The 17,468-nt window shown below is 45.2% G+C and overlaps 1 protein-coding gene across 1 annotated transcript; it reads left to right on the forward strand.

The window, feature by feature from the left end:
- Positions 1–4,806: 4,806 nt before the first annotated feature.
- IFIT3 (interferon induced protein with tetratricopeptide repeats 3) lies at positions 4,807–12,221 on the forward strand. The gene is made up of 2 exons (XM_052661117.1): positions 4,807–4,921; positions 10,766–12,221. Exons 1-2 carry the CDS (start codon positions 4,896–4,898, stop codon positions 12,219–12,221), a joined length of 1,482 nt encoding a protein of 493 aa, XP_052517077.1. The 5' UTR covers positions 4,807–4,895.
- Positions 12,222–17,468: the final 5,247 nt, after the last annotated feature.

The following is a 17,468-nucleotide window of genomic DNA, read 5'->3' on the forward strand; positions in this document are numbered from 1 at the left end:
GTTACTTTGGCTGGATATAATACAGTCTCTGAACTTGAAGTATTCTATGATGCTCCCATTGTTGGGAAAAAACAAACAAGTGTCAGTCTTGTTACACAAGAACCTCTGCTTTTGGCAGCTTCAGAATAGAGGGAGTTTTTCTTCTGGGCAACTGACATTCCTTGATCTTCAAATCAGCCTTGAGAACTATCCTCCCTCTATTTTCATGAATATTTACATCATAGGAAATTCTACTTAAAAAAAAAATCTCTCAGGGTATTATCACTCCTTCAGAGCTCAAAGCATAAATATCTAAATTTATCAGCTAGGCAGCTCACCCAACAATATTACATGTGTTACTATTTCCCAGTTTATAGCTGGGAAAACTGAATGATTGCTTTGGATCTCAGAGATCCTAAGTGCCCAGGGTTTATTCCAGGGCTTGGCTTCTTATATTTAGCATGGGGGTTGGGGGGCGGTGGGGGGGGGGGGAACTCAGGCTCAGTGATTTGATTCATGGATAATCCCAGAGATAGTAAATAACACACTGAATTAAATCCAGGTGGCTCAGATGATAAAGAATTTGCATGCAATGCAGGAGACCTGGGTTCCATCCAGGGGTGGGGAAAATCCCCTGGAGAAGGGAATGGCAACCCACTCTAGCATTCTTGCCTGGAGAATTCTCATGGACAGAGGAGTCTGGTGGACTATGGTTCATGGGGTCACAAAGAGCCGAACACGACTGAGAGACGGCGCCTGAGCCACATACATCAAGGTGCCAATTGTCTCCCACAAGTAAGATGACTTGTCTAACCTACTTTTTACAACAGTACTTCTTGAGCAGTCTTTCACACCATGTGCTCGCAGAAACACTTTCATAAGAATCTCCTGAAAAAAAAGTGAAAGTGTTAATCACTCAGTCCTGTCCCACCCTTTGCAACACCATGAACTGTAGCCGGCCAGGCTCCTTTGTCCACGGAATTCTCCAGGCAAGAATACTGGAGTGGGTTGCCAGTCCCTTCTCCAGGGGATCTTCCTGACTCAGGAATGAAGCCGGAGTCTCCTGCGTTGCTGCTGGACTGTTTGCCAGCTGAGCTACCAAGGAAGCCTTCCCTTCTGCTGCTGCTGCTGCTGCGTTGCTTCAGTCATATCCGACTCCTACATACTATTAAAAAATGCAGTTTCCCGGGATGCACCTTAGCATTAGGGTTGGATTCCTGAAATCGCGATTTTTATTTATTTATTTATTTATTTGCCACTACACACCTCTTGTGAGGTCTTAGGTCGCCACCAGGTATGGAACCTGCACCACCCCAACCCCCACCCCCAAGTGGAAGCGGGAGTCTTAACCACCGGACTGCCAGGAAAGTTCTCAGAGTCATGATTTAAAAGGAGTGGCTTCTACTGAGTCATGATAGATTTCAACCTTGTTTCCTTTTCCTCGCCTTGATGTTAATAAGCTTCACTTTCCATTTCTTCTTCTGTTTCATAAAGGCAATCACTCAGAAACTGAGAGAAAGCATCAGCTGACACATTCTCCCCACCCCATGTCCCTTTTAATAGCTCCTTCAGTCTTTACTTGAGGCAGACTCGGAAGAGTTCTGAAAAGCAAACCAGCTTGGACCCCAACCTATTCAGAACAGCAGAGAGCAGCTCGCCAAAATGAGGTCAGTGAGTTAAGGCGCAGGCAGCCTCGATCTTGAATGCAAATTGTAAGCCGAGCTTCTCGAGTGCAGGCAAATTCCGGAGTTTGTCCTGTGCTTGTGGACTAAAGTTCCTGCATCAGTATGGGCACATTTTATTTCTGTGACTTTTCCTGGTGTTTGCACTCACACTCTCTGAGCTTCACAGGGAGGAGCTGGGAGCGGGGAGCTGGATGAGAGGGAGGTTTGGCAGGAGTGATTAAATCCAATCAGGCACTAAATATGCAGATTCAAATTTAGATCTAAGCAAATTACTCTGTGGGGGCTTCTCTGTTGTTGCCCTTAAAAGAACTAAGAGGCTTTCCTTTTGTCATTCTAAAAGGAAGCATTTCTTTTCAGTAGATGTTATTAAAGATGGAGTTGGTAGTACAAAGCCAAGTCACACTGGGAATTCTGCCCTGAAAATTTGATCACTTCAAGATGGGAAGTGGAAGAAACAATCCTTACAAACGGACATTTTTTTCCATTTCTTATACGAAAACAAACCCGAAGCTTAGAGTTTATTTTTATTGCTGTAATGAGAGCTTGGGAGCAACAGAAAATAATTTTTCTTCAAAACATAAGGACGTAATTGCTTTCCTGTGTGTGTGTGCTTAGTTGTTCAGTTGTGTCCGACTCTTTGCAACCCCGTGGACCGTAGCCCACCAGGCCCCTCTGTCCATGGGGATTCTCCAGGCAAGAATATTAAAGTGGGTTGCCATGCCCTCCTCCAGGGCCTCTTCCCAACTCAGGGATTGAACCCAGGTATCCCAATTTCTTTCCTAGTACTGATCTAATTTCTAATGAATGAAAGCAGAGCAATAATTGCCTGGGGATGGTGGAGGGTGGGATTGGGCTTGACTAGCAGGGCACACCAGGGATGATACAAAAGAACGTAGTGGTGGTGGTTACATGGGTATATCCATCTGTCAGAATTCATCAAACTATACTTTAAGTGGGTACATTTTCGTAAATGTAAAGTGTAATCTTGGTAAACTTGATTTTAAAAGATGTGCATAGATCTGCTTGAGTTCTACCATCAGATAGAGCCTCAGGAAAGATACAGCCAAAAAAAAGGAAAACTTTCCCATCAAACAACAATGGGAAGGAATTGAGAAGCTGATTGACTGGGGAGGGGGCAACCTAGTAACCATTTAGGGAGTGAGTACAAGGAGCCCCAGGGGCTCCCAGATGCTCTGCAGGCTTGTATCCTGGGATGGGTGGTTAGAGGAATTTACCGCCAAATGCCTCAGATCACGTTTCCTATATAATGGGCTCCCAGACATCAGTATGTGAACTGTGTCTGCATAAGTGAGTTGACCAGAAAAACCTAGCCCTGCCCAGTGTCTTGGTATCCCGTCTGCCTGAGAAGCTTGGTAGTGACCTGTGCTGGGGTATGTCCAAAGCCACTGATCCAAGGAAGTCTGAGAGAGGCTCTCAGGACTATGGTGGACTGAAGTCCACATCAAGGTGCCTGTTCCCAGTTGTTGTTTAAGCGCTCAGTCATGTCCTACTCTTTTGTGCCCCATGGACTGTGGACTACAGCCTATCAGGCTCCTCTGTCCGTGGAATTTTCCCAGGCAAGAATACTGGAGTGGGTTGCCATTTTCTTCTCCAGGGGATCTTCCCGACCCAAGGATGGAGCCCAAGTCTCTTGCTGGGCAGGTGGGTTCTTTACCACTGAGCCACCAGGGAAGCCCTGTCCCCAGAGGCTGTGCTAGAAACTGCCGAACAGGGAAGCTCCCCGGGGAAACACCTCCTACCTGGGGGCTGGCTGGTGAGAGCCTTCCTCTGCCCAGTCCACTGTGGAACTCTGCTGGCCCCCTCGCACACTCAGAACTCACTTAAAATGGTAACACTGATGCACCACTCACCATGGCAGTGACCGTTTTCCTGCGATCAGTAGTTGCCAAGAGGTCTACATGCCTTATAGCATCCTGCCCATAGCCCCAGGAAGGGAGCCTATTATTTCTTACAAGCCTCATTTTGTAGATGAGAAAAATGGGTCTCAGAGAGCAAATTACTTGGCCAAGAGGTCACATAAAAAGTAGGTGTCAGAGCATGGTCATTATTCAGGAGCCACACTCCGGTGCCGAGCATCTTCTGGCTCTGGTCATTAGGGCAAAATGTCTTCATTATGCTTATGTTAGAGAGGAGGGGCAGGGACTGGCAGGTCTAGGCCCTTGGGGTCCCTAATTGGAGTGGGAGGACTATTCCTTAGAGTGCTCAGAACCATGCCTTAGATAAGGGTAAAAGTGGACCTCCCTAGGGCATGGTTTCCTATCACTTGGTTGTTAAGGAAAAAAAAGGCAATTTAGAAGAGATCTTCTAAAATGGCCTGGAATAACTTATAATTTTTCTGATTCGGTGTTTGCTAATAGATTAAATATGTATTTCATAATTTGTCAATCTTTCTTACCAGTTCATGCATTTTCATTTCTGTGGCTCTTTCTGATCTACAGAGTCAGGTGCTGAGGACGTCCTCCCAGCAGAGCCAACAGCTGGTAGCTGGGAAGGGATGGGAGCTGAGGAAATGAGGCTAAGTGATGTGATTCAAGGACTTTCCCAGAGGCTGGTCAAAGAGAAGACTGAAATCCAGGATTTCTGGGGTTATTTTCCTCTCTTCCAGATTGTCTGACTCACTGTTTCATACATTACACGGTCTCTCATAAGTAAATGGAAAAATTTTCAAAATACCTCCAGGGACTTCCGGGGCAGTCCAGTGGGTAAGACTCCACACTTTCACTGCAGGGAGCATAGGTTTGATCCCCTGGTCAAGGAACTAAGATCCCACAGGCCACACAGCCAAAGACACCAAACCAAAACAAAATAAGGGAGCTCCAGGACTGTGCTCCTCAAAATGTGATACAGGGACTCCTGTAACAGAACTTCCAGGATGCCTGTTAAAATGCAGAGTGCTGAGCCCAGGTCCACCTCCAGGCTGCATCTGAGTCTCTGGGAAGAGAGCCTGTAATGCGCTCAGCATCCACAATGCCTTCTTTGAAACTCACGAGCAGATACAGAAGCTGTGTAGAAGGGCACTCCCAGCTCTGCACATTCAGTTTCAGTTTCTCCTCAGCAGGAATCTCACTAGCACTGCCTCCGTTTTGTTTTCCTTTCCTGTTTTACAAAAGCACAGACCTCGCAGCTAGCATCCTGAGTGGGAACCTCCTCTGCACTTGCTTGTGATCCAAAAGCAGAAAATAAAATCTGCCTGAACCCCAGCTTTTCAGAATGGCAGGGAAAACAGCCATCATGAGGTAAATACTCTCTGCTTCTCTGATAGGAAGTTGAGAATCTCCTCCAAATCTTGTTCTTGAGTGCGATGTCCTGAAGTATGCTGATCCAGTGTTTGCTAATAGATTAAGACGCACTGCACACATTTGATCGTAAATCTGTTACCGACTCACGCACTTTTATTTCTGTGGCTCTTCCTGTACAGAGTCAGGCGCTAAGAACTTCCTCCCTGCAGAGCTAGCAGCCGGTGGCTGGAAGGAATGGGAGCTGTTAAGACAGCCTAGGAGGGCGCACTCAGATCCCTTCAGCAGAAAATCTGGTCCATGGGACCTGGGGCCTGGAGGAAAGTTGCTAGGGGTGTCTTGTTCTTCTTTTGTTTCTTATATTTATTTGGAAGGACTAAATCACAGGTTTGTGTGTTTTGTTGTGGCTATCCTGGTCATTTTTAAAGCATTTCTTTCTCAGCAAATGTGCTGTAAAACTACATGACGAGATTGTTTTTGCCTTGAAATCTGCCGTTTCAGGACTGGGGAATATCTCTCTGAACGGTCTTCTTACTGACCTGCTAGACAGGGAGTAAGTGTCTCAGAGACACGACTTAGCAACTAAACAACAACAACTACTATATATGTGTATATATACATGTGTGTGTGTGTATATATATATATATAGAGAGAGAGAGAGAGAAAGTATTTAAAGCAACTTGAAAAAATATATGAGCTAAATTAGTAACTGAGGATACCTTGACAAATGGAGTATTGGTTTTTGAAAAGACAACAGTATTTTTTTTAATTAAATCAGAATTATCTTCAAATGTTTTATTTTGATCTACTCAAATATGTTAACATTTTCATAAACGTCAATTACATATGATACATGTAAACATATCAACTAACATACAGTTAATAGGTAATAAAAATACAAAAGGTTTTGGAGGGAACTGAGTATTTCATGTACCTAAACTATATAAAAGTGACCAGAATGTCTAAGATAATTCTTTTTTAAAATGTTTATGATTGATATATAAAACTGTAAGATATAGAAAGCACACACTGTAGTGATTTGATATATATATATACATTGTGAAAGGATTCCCCCATCTAGTTAATTAACATATCCATCACCTCATATATTTTTTTGGGGGGTGAGACCATTTAAATTCTACTCTCTTAGCAGATTTCAGTTATACCAGTGTTATCAAGTGGGCTCACCATGTTTCTCATTAGCTCCTCCAACCGTATTCATCTTATAACTGAAAGTCTGTATTCTTTCACAAACCTCTCCTTATTTCCCCCTATTTCTTTTATATATTTATCATAAATTTTTGCTTTGTGGTTACCGTGAGGCTTTTTACAAAACATCTTATAATAGCCTATTTTAAGCTGATAACAAGTTCAAACACCAGTTCAAAAACTCTACCTTTTTAACTCTCTCCCCCCCCCATAGTTTATATTTTTGTTGGCACAATTTGTATATTTTTACCTAGTGTGTACATTAACACATTACTGTAGTTATAGTTATTTTTAAAACTTTTTCCTTTTAATCGCTAGATTCGCAAACGATTCACCCACTAAGGCAACAGTATTTTAATGCTAACCCCTGGACACTGGCTCTGGGTTTCATGTTTCTTCTTCTCCAGATCTCAGGACTCCCAACCCAGTATACTCTGCTCTAAATCATACTTCCCAGGGAGATCAGGTATCAAATATCTAAGCAAACTGGCAACCTAGGGTGGAAGGCTTAGGGAAAACCAACAGACCTGATTTCCAACATTCAATAGGTTTTGTAATCATGAAGCCACATACATAGCTGGCTATCCTCCTGAATAAACTGTTCGGCATTACCACACATTTCTTAACATGGCCTGCTTTAGCATTGGTGAACTGGTGGGATGGATGGAATATCCCCAGGAGTTCCATACTCCAGGCTCCTCAAAGGTTTAGGAATGTTGAATGAGCTTTTCTGCTTGCCCTACTTTCTTGAGCAGTTGAGATCTTCTAAAGTTTATGACAAGATTGGAATATGTTTCATCTTGGAAGAAGAATATTTATCAATAAGTGCTTTTAAATTTGATTTGCAAAGATCCCTCTGGTTCATTGATACATCAAAGCCTGCTGTCTGCCCCTACAATGCACCCCCACTACCCTTGGGGGGGAAAAAGTGTTATCAGACTGGCAGGGTGATTTCTGGTTCTGCTGAAATGAAAACATCCAAGGTCACCTGTCTTTCTGCAGACTCACTGAGAAGTTGGATGTATATTCTCTGTTAATCCTTAGAGTATTTAGCTGTTGTTCTCAGGCACCTAGAGAACACCTACAAATCTGCAGACACATTTTATTGATCTGGAACTCATGCTTTTTTTTTCTCTAAACTTCCTAATTGGGCAGTTAGCAAAGTTAACATGTGTTGAAATACTGAAATGCCTTTATAATGCTTTAGTTGCATAACAGCTATAGACAGATTTGTCCAGTGATTATCTTTATAACTTCTATCATCTAGTATTTATTTTCTAATATTGCTACACTTGATCAATACTGCTAACCTGAGTTTTGACCTACTGTCCTTCATACAGGGCAGCTAGAATCCCCAGGAGAAGCCAAATTGAAAAAGCCTAAATAGAGAGGGAAGTAGCTCTCTACTACTGTAGTACTGTGGTACTGTGGTGCTCTAGCAAGGGACCAAGAGAGTGAAAAGGACTGCCAAGGAAAGAGGCACACACATAAAGGGATATCTGCATAGACAACACTCCTCTCTTGCCTCACCCTGGGTTGATGCCCTTGCCTCTGCATCTCTCCCTGTGAAGCATGCCACATGCAGTCATACTGTATCACAAATGGCTTCAGTGAACACTGCGGGAGAGAGACAGGAAGTTGATCGGCGCACTGGCAGCAGGGGTGTGGGGGCCACTGCTGAAAAGTGAAATTGAAAGTCACTCAGTCGTGTCGGACTCTTTGCGACCCCATGAGCTACACAGTCCATGCAATTCTCCAGGCCAGAATACTGGAGTGGGTAGCCTTTCACTTCTCTAGGGGATCTTCCCAACCCAGGGTTCGAACCCAGGTCTCCCACACTGGGCTTCTCTGGTAGCTCAGCTGGTAAAGAATCTGCCTGAAATGCAGGAGACCCCGGTTCAGTTCCTGGGTAGGAAGATCCCCTGGAGAAGGGAAAGGCTACCCACTCCAGTATTCTGGCCTGGAGATTAAGTCCATGGGGTCACAAAGAGTCAGACACAACTGAGCAACTTTCACTGCAAGGGCCAGTGCGGGGCCACGGTAAACTGCCAAATACAGTCAGTGGCTCCTCTTACAGAAAAATGTGTTTGACAATTTAAAGAGCTTTCCTTTATTCAGAGGTTATAGTCTCACTTCTTCGGTGATAAGAAAAGTGCTTCCTTTCTCTTTCTCTTATTTAAATAAAATTTTAACAAACACAGATGGTTGGTTCCTTTTGATGAATTTTCTCCCCATGTCAGTGTTGCCAAAAGGTTGGCAGCCCTGTTTGTTTCATAACAATTTTCTGAAACTGTGCTAGTCCGTGAAATCCAAAATTGTGGACAATGGTGGGTTTCATGATTCTGGAGGTTCTTTCCAATTTTATGGTGCTAAGAATCTACTGAGAAAAAAGGAAGAGTACAAAATCCATAAACTATACCCCAAGCCCCAGGAAAATATAAACACGAGAACACATTTTGAGAACTTAGGTAGTTTATTTAACTAATTAAGGCAAATGATTTCCCTTGGTATCTTCCAACTACAAAACACAGATATGTCCATTTTGTTTGTCATTTTTCAAAACAAATTTATCCCCTCTGGGGATCTGGCCTATTTAGAGTGACTGCTTCAATCAAACTGAAACCAGGCCTTCATAGGTCTTTGTGTCACTGTAGGGAGGTGTGGAAAAGAACAAAATCGTGTAACACAGTGGCAAACATCCCTGGGCTTTCGTTTCTTTCTTTACGTGGTTCCTAACCAGACTGTGAGTTCTGAGGGTCAGAGATTACCTTCATTTTTCTCAGCAACCCTAAACACTAGCAAAGTGACACAAAGAGGTAGCCTTGTGAAGGGTCTCTGGATGGCTAAATAAATCTGGCTTCATAACTGAAACAGGCAAGAGAGACCTCAGTTCCTCCAACTGTGACGCTCTCCTCTTCTCCACCTTAACCTTATCTCCTACATAGCTGCTCACACGATAGAAGGGATGGGCTTTGTGGGTTTCCTGCATAGACCACAGATGTAGAAAGGTAAATCTAGGAAGCAAGAGAAAGTACCGTCTCCTCTGTCTTGGAAAACTTAGAGGTATGGATTAGTGCGAGCTACACACACACAGACTGCAGGTTGCTGTCAGCCCCAACTCATGAAGGCTGGACATAGGCAGAAGACATCTGCTAAATGCTGTTGTTCCAGCCTCTCCCATGTGTCTGCTGCCCAAGAAGTAAACTATTTTGAGCAATGCAACGGTGGGAATCCATTCAACCAGGGATAAAGCTGAAGGTCCACTCTGGTTTCACTGCTGAAAAACATACAGAATAACATAGGAAAACCAGTTGAGATCAAATGTATAAGCCCATTCCTGGTACCTTTCCACTTGAGCTCTGAGGAAAGCCGATGACCACCGTGCAAGGCAAAGCTGGTAGGTGGGCAACCAAGAATTCTCTGTCCCAGGAATCCATTCTACATTAAGGATATAAAAGCTAAAGAAAAAGAAGACTTTAGTCAATTTTGAGCTCAAAACTGGTTTTTCTATGTTATTCTGTATGGTTTTCAGCAGTGAAACCAACATGGATCTCCAGCTTTATTCCTGTTCCTTGTAAAGGAAGAAGTTTTATATAATTGGACATGTTTTGGTTTACCCTCATTGAAAATTTTAACCTGTTTTTGTATGACTGCTACAATAATTTTTAAAAAATTTTTATTTATGTATGGCTGTGCTGAATCTTCGCTGCCGTGGAGGCTTTTCTCTAGTTGCCGGGAGTGGGGGCTCCTTTCCAGCTGTGGTGCTCGGGCTTCTCAGAGCGTTGGCTGCTCTTGTTGAGGAGCGTGGGCTCTAGGGCACGTGCGCTTTAGCAGCTGTGGCTCCTAGGGTCTAGAGCACAGGCTCAACAGCTGTGGTGCAGCGGCTTCGGTGCTCCTTGGCATGCGGGACCTTCCCGGATGAAGGATAGAACCCGTGTCTCCCACGTTAACAGCCAATGCACTGAGCCACCAGGGAAGCCCAATAATTTTTAAACATATTTATCTTACCAGCTTAAAAAAAAACTTTTCAGGACAAATTTTTTATACTCTACTTATTTGTTCAAATAAAGATTCTCAGCTAATGCTGGTTAACATACACACACACATACACACATATAGAGAGAGTATGAGGGCAACAGAGAGAGAGATTTACTCTAAGGAACTGGCTCAAGTGATTATGAAGGCTGAGACAATGCATGATCCCCTGTCTGTGACCTGCAGACCCAGGGAAGCCAGTGGCATAAATCCAGTCTTGAGTCCAAAGACCTGAACACTGGAGGGCTGACAGTGTAAGTCACAGTCAGAAGGGAGAAGACCGAAGTCCCAGCTCGCGCAGACAGGCAGAGAGACCAAAGGGACCCGTCCTGTGCCTTTTTGTTCTACTCAGGCCTCCAACAGACTGGACGAGGTCCAGCCACACTGGGGAGGGTAATCTGCTTTACTCAGCCAACTGACTCAAATGCTCTTCTCTTCTGGGAACATCCTGGCAGACACGACCAGAACTAATGTTTAACTGGATAGGCTGGACACCCCGGGGCGCAGTCAGGTTGACACACGAAATAACCCATACTTGCATCACAGGGCACCATACTCGGCAGCTGCACATCACAGTGACTATGTTTACTTTCTCCACAGTGAGGACAACAAGAATTCTCTGGAGCAAATCCTTCCGCAGCTGAGATGCCATTTCACGTGGAACTTATTTAAGGAAGAAAGTGTCCCTCATGACCTCGAAGAAAGAGTGTGTAACCAGACTGAATTTTTAAACTCTGAGTTCAAAGCTACAAAGTACAACTTGTTGGCCTACATAAAACACTTAAAGGGTCAAAACAAAGCAGCCCTGCAATGCTTACAGCAAGCCGAAGAGTGCATCCGGCGAGAGCACGCTGACCAGGCAGAGGTCAGAAGCCTGGTCACCTGGGGAAACTACGCCTGGGTCTACTATCACCTGGGAAGATTCGCAGAAGCTCAGGTTTATGCTGACAAGGTGAAACAAGTCTGCCAGAAGTTCTCAAATCCTTACAGTATTGAATGTCCTGAGCTGGACTGTGAGGAAGGGTGGACACTGGTCAAGTGTGGTGGGAAAAAAATTGAAAGGGCAAAGGTGTATTTTCAGAAGGCTCTGGAAGAGAAACCCAACAACCCAGAATTCTCCTCTGGACTGGCCATCGCAATGTACTACCTGGATGAGAGGCCAGAGCACCAGTCCCCTGTGGAAATTCTGAGGCAGGCCGTTGAGCTGAGTCCCGACGATCAGTACATCAAAGTTCTCCTGGCCCTGACGCTGCAGAAGATGAATGAACAAGCTGAAGGGGAACAGCTGGTTGTCGAGGCTCTGGGAAAATCTCCTTGTCAAACAGATGTCCTTTGCAGTGCAGCCAAATTTTACCAAGGAAAAGGTGATCTAGACAAAACAATTGAACTGTTGCTAAGGGCACTGGAATCCATACCAAACAATGCCTACCTCTATCACCAGATAGCATGCTGCTACGAGGCAAAAGTCAAACAGATTCAACATACCGGAGCATCTGAAGCTAGTCAGAAAGGAGAGAAGATTGAAGAACTAAGGAAACATGCTAGAAACTATGTGAGTAAAGCGACTGAGAAGGGACCAAATCCTCCGCATGCATATGCTGATGAGCTCCTGGAAAACAAAGACTGTTATGAGACAGCTTTCAGTAAGGAGCTCCCCAGCACCAAGGGACAAGAGCTCCACCAGCATGACTGCAGTCCTCAGGAGGATCATGAGATATCTGAAGACACTGCAGTCCAGTGTTCTTTAGACGGTTTATCCATAAGCACAAAATCAACTGAGAAAGAAAAGATGATATTTCAGCTACAGAATGTAGCTAAAAACCAGCTACCACAGAATGGACCATATTCTTGGTCTCTCCAAGGCTTAATTCACAAGATGAATGGAGAGCTGCTGCAGGCGGCTGAATGCTATGAGAAGGCACTGGATCACCTCCTAAGGAACCGCCCTTCAGGCATAGGCAGCATTTTCCTGCCAGCAACTGAGCATGAAGAAGGCAGTGAGGAAATGGAGCAGGATGCAGACAGCTCTAGACTCAGAGAGCTTCCCGACCCCTGAGCCGAGACAGAGAGGAGGAAAAGCAAGAGAGAGCCAGGGAGCGGGAAGACTGGCATTGTAGGGGGGAAGGGTGGGAAAGCAGATCCCCAGTCTGAGCTTACTGAGCAAGATGGTCCTGCTTATCGCTTTAAGGCATGTTTCTAGAGCGTGGCTTGCTCACGACTGTCTCCCCTGTCCATACCAGCTACACACAGTTCTCTGGTCTGCACATCTTAAACTGCCAGCAGAAACAGTGCTTCAGGCCTGCACGAGGCATTCCGTTCTCCAGACAGCCCTGTGTCTGCCCCTCTTGCCAGGGTCGTAGCTGGCGACTATCAACAGAATCTCATGTCCTTCATCCCATTATTATCCAGGCTTCTGGGCCCCCTGGAAGACTCGCTTTTGACAACCCTGGAATGCTCCTTATGTCTTTCTTGTGGCTTCAGCTATATATTACTTTTGTTAGTGATACTACAATAAATATATATTCTTGATTTGTTGTTGTTTACTCACTATGTTCAACTCTTGTGAGCCCATGGACTGCAGCCCCACCCGGCTCCTCTGTTCATGGGATTTCCCAGGCAAGAGTACTGGAGTGGGTTGCCATTCCCTCCTCCAGGGGAATCTTTCCAACCCAGGGATAGAACCCGTGTCTCCTGCATTGCAGGCGGATTCTTTACCACTGAACCAACTAAGAAACCCACATTCTTGATAGTAACACTATAATAAGTTTGGGAGATAGATTTAATCATATGGTGTGTGTGTGTGTGTGTGTGTGTGTGTGTGTGTGTGTGTGTGTGCGACTCAGAGTGACATCAATCCTCAAACTTTCTCTTTCAATGGATGGTAAGTAATTGCCTCAGGCATCCTAGGCTATTCTCAACACACCCATTTTAGCTTCTCCTTGGCACTAACACCCTCAGCCTGCAGCCAGGCCATCTGTGGGCTCTGGGAACGGTGACTCTCACTCCAGCCCAGGGGCCTCAGCTGAGCCCAGTGCCCAGGTAGCATCTACTGCTGTTGACCACGGTGCACCAGAGTGTAAAGGGTACCAAGACTAGGCTGGGCAAAGATCTTTAACCTCCATGGTGAATGAAACCATTCAAGTATTCTCCTCTCAGCTGGGAAATCCACAAGGGTTGTTTGCTTTGTGCAACCCAGTGATGGACCAAGAGCCCTATCAACCTCCGCTCAAGCCACTAAAGGGCTGGCGCTCATAAACTTTTCCAGTGATATCCTCTGATTGACTGTGTGCAGAGGAAAATTGTTAAATTAATATACCAGATCCCAGAGAAGACAGAAGAACTGGCATTCCCACTGGGGCCGTGAGTAGAAAGCCAGAAAGTTGAATCTTCGTCATGCAGCAGAGGAATCCTGGAAAGCTATTTAGTCAGCTACCGTGGCTGTAGCAGCAGCAGACTCTGGCGAGGGTGCCCCCCACCCCTGAGTTATCTGCTGGCTCCAGCAAGGCTGGGGCGCCATTAGGTGTGCAGCAGTGAACTCTTGACTCCAGGCCAGCCTTGACCTGGAGCAGCACTGTCTCGTGTGACCAGTTCCAGAGGGGACACCGGGCCCCTGTGAGGGATACGACCATGGAGACTAACACTGAAAGCCTGATTGAGGCATAAGGGTGATTTGGGATGAAGGCAGGGACTGGCTATTTCTTGCCCTCAAAGACAGCTAGAGCTCTGGGGTAGGTGAAGAATTACCTATCTTTGTGCCAACACATATACTCAAGGACACAAAGAGTTTGGATACTCAGGGAAAATTGGAGGCTTTCTGCACGGCTACTTCAACAGGGGTACCTAGTCCCATCCTCAGACTATATAGGTAGCTGACTCACAGAAGGATCATGAACACTGCCCAACGCTGTCCCTCTGCACTCGGAGGGAGTCTCATTCACCCTGCAGATGGTGCTGAGCCTTCCCAGAAAACGCAGCTGACTGGTCCTGACCTACAACACGGGCTGTGATTTATTTTTCACCTGGATAATGTTATTGAAAGGATGCCTGCACAGCGACAATCTACCTTTGTCCAAGAACACATCAGTTCAGTTCAGGTCAGTCGCTCAGTTATGTCCGACTCTTTGCGACCCCATGAATTGCAGCACGCCAGACCTCCCTGTCCATCACCAACTCCCAGAGTTTACCCAAACTCATGTCCATCGAGTCGGTGATGCCATCCAGCCATCTCATCCTTGGTTGTCCCCTTCTCCTCCTGCCCCCAATCCCTCCCAGCATCAGTCTTTTCCGATGAGTCAATGCTTCACATCAGGTGGCCAAAGCATTGGCGTTTCAGCTTTAGCATCATTCCTTCCAAAGAACACCCAGGACTGATCTCCTTTAGAATGGACTGGTTGGATCTCCTTGCAGTCCAAGGGACTCTCAAGAGTCTTCTCCAACACCACAGTTCAAAAGCATCAATTCTTCAGCGCTCAGCTTTCTTCACAGTCCAACTCTCACATCCATACATGACCATAGGAAAAACCAGAGCCCTGACTAGACAGACCTTGGTTGGCAAAGCAATGTCTCTGCTTTTGGATATGATATCTAGGTTGGTCATAACTTTTCTTCCAAGGACTAAGCATCTTTTAATTTCATGGCTGCAGTCACCATCTGCAGTGATTTTGGAGCCCCCCAAAATAAAGTCTAACACTGTTTCCACTGTTTCCCCATCTATTTCCCATGACTGGATGCCATGATCTTCGTTTTCTGGATGTTGAGCTTTAAAGCCAACTTTTTCACTCTCCTCTTTCACTTTCATCAAGAGATTTTTAGTTCCTCTTCAACTTCTGCCATAAGGGTGGTATCATCTGCATAACTGAGGTTATTGATATTTCTCCCAGCAATCTTGATTCCAGCTTGTGCTTCTTCCAGCCCAGCATTTCTCATGATGTACTCTGCATAGAAGTTAAATAAGCAGGGTGACAATATACAGCCTTGACGTACTCCTTTTCCTATTTGGAACCAGTCTGTTGTTCCATGTCCATTTCTAACTGTTGCTAATGGAGGTGATAGAATTCCAGTTGAGCTATTTCAAATCCTGAAAGATGATGCTGTGAAAGTGCTGCACTCACAATGCCAGCAAATTTGGAAAACTCAGCAGTGGCCACAGGACTGCAAAAGGTCAGTTTGCATTCCAATTCCAAAGAAAGGAGATGCAAAAGAATGCTCAAACTACCACACAATTACACTCATCTCACATGCTAGTAAAGTAATGCTCAAAATTCTCCAAGCCAGGCTTCAACAATACATGAACCATGAACTCCCTGATGTTCAAGCTGGTTTTAGAAAAGGCAGAGGAACCAGAGATCAAATTGCCAACATCCGGTGGATCATGGAAAAAGCAAGAGAGTTCCAGAAAAACATCTATTTCTGCTTTATTGACTATGCCAAAGCCTTTGACTGTGTGGATCACAATAAACTGTGGAAAATTCTGAGAGAGATGGGAATACCAGACCACCTGACCTGCCTCTTGAGAAATCTGTATGCAGGTCAGGAAGCAACAGTTAGATCTGGACATGGAACAACAGACTGGTTCCAAATAGGAAAAGGAGTACGTCAAGGCTGTATATTGTCACCCTGCTTATTTAACTTCTATGCAGCGTACATCATGAGAAACGCTGGGCTGGAAGAAGCACAAGCTGAAATCAAGATTGCCGGGAGAAATATCAATAACCTCAGATATGCAGATGACACCATCCTTATGGCAGAAAGTGAAGAGGAGCTAAAAAGCCTCTTGATGAAAGTGAAAGAGGAGAGTGAAAAAGTTGGCTTTAAAGCTCAACATCCAGAAAACGAAGATCATGGCATCCGGTCCCATCACTTCATGGGAAATAGATGGGGAAACAGTGGAAACAGTGTCAGACTTTATTTTGGGGGGCTCCAAAATCACTGCAGATGGTGACTGCAGCCATGAAATTAAAAGACGCTTACTCCTTGGAAGGAAAGTTATGACCAACCTAGATAGTATATTCAAAAGCAGAGACATTACTTTGCCAACTAAGGTCCGGCTAGTCAAGGCTCTGGTTTTTCCTGTGGTCATGTATGGATGTGAGCATTGGACTGTGAAGAAGGCTGAGCACCGAAGAATTGATGCTTTTGAACTGTGGTGTTGGAGAAGACTCTTGAGAGTCCCTTGGACTGCAAGGAGTTCCAACCAGTCCATTCTGAAGGAGATCAACCCTGGGATTTCTTTGGAAGGAATGATGCTAAAGCTGCAACTCCAGTACTTTGGCCACCTCATGAGAAGTGTTGTCTCATTGGAAAAGACTCTGATGCTGGGAGGGATTGTGGGCAGGAGGAGAAGGGGATGACCGAGGATGAGATGGCTGGATGGCATCACGGACTCAATGGACGTGAGTCTGAGTGAACTCCGGGAGATGGTGATAACAGGAAGGCCTGGCATGCTGCAATTCATGGGGTCACAAAGAGTCGGACACAACTGAGCAACTGAACTGAAATGAACTGACTCTCAACTGTCTTTAGCTCAAAAATAATCCATATGCCGAAGAAGCATATTTTAGGGTGGCACATTTTGGTACCCTTCAATAACACTGTAATAGAAGATCAATAAATCTGCAGAAAAATAATGAGACAAAGGAAAAGGGTTTTATGTTCTTAGGGGCAGTCAACTGTGGGAAGGCAAATATAGGGGAGAACTAATGGGAGATAGGGCTTCCCAGGTGGTGCGGTGGTAGAGAATCCACACGCCAGTGCAGGAGACACCATAGATGGGGGTTCAACCCGTAGACTGGGAAGAAGCCCTAAAGTAGAAAACCGCAACCTGCTCTAGTATTCTCGCCTGCGAAATCCCACGGACAAAGAAGCCTGGCGCGCCTCAGTCTGTAGGGCCACCAAGAGTCGGCCACAAATGGATGGCTGAGCACACACGCAGTGGAAGAAGATGAGGGTTACCTTAGCAGGGTTTGTCTGCGTAGACTCTCTGAGTGCCATCTAATCTCTGGTAATAAGGCTGCCACCTTCTTCTTGGTATAGGAAATAGGCAGGCAAAGAGCTTTTCTTGTGTCTGCTGCTTCTTAGCTGATTTCAGCTCCATATGATCTTTATGCTTGAATGACATATTCTGGGGTAGGATACTCTGACCCTCTTCAACAACAAAAGGATACAAAGCAAAATCAGCAAGAGAAAGGCACGTGAAGAAAACCAAGTACGATTTTCCAAGAATCTTGTCCCAGTGGAGTCACACAAGATGTGCTTAATTCCTGCCGCATCAAATTATGACCACACATGTCAAGTTCTTGTCTAC

Source organism: Budorcas taxicolor, chromosome 23 (genome assembly GCF_023091745.1).
Source record: "Budorcas taxicolor isolate Tak-1 chromosome 23, Takin1.1, whole genome shotgun sequence".
Lineage (NCBI taxonomy): Eukaryota > Metazoa > Chordata > Mammalia > Artiodactyla > Bovidae > Budorcas > Budorcas taxicolor.

Bases quoted from the DNA above. Each gene is read 5' to 3' on its own strand.
- IFIT3 (XM_052661117.1), top strand. From the start codon at position 4,896: ATGGCAGGGAAAACAGCCATCATGAG. The intron at 4,922-10,765 runs GTAAATACTCTC...CTTTCTCCACAG, and splicing joins GGGAAAACAGCCATCATGAG to TGAGGACAACAAGAATTCTC.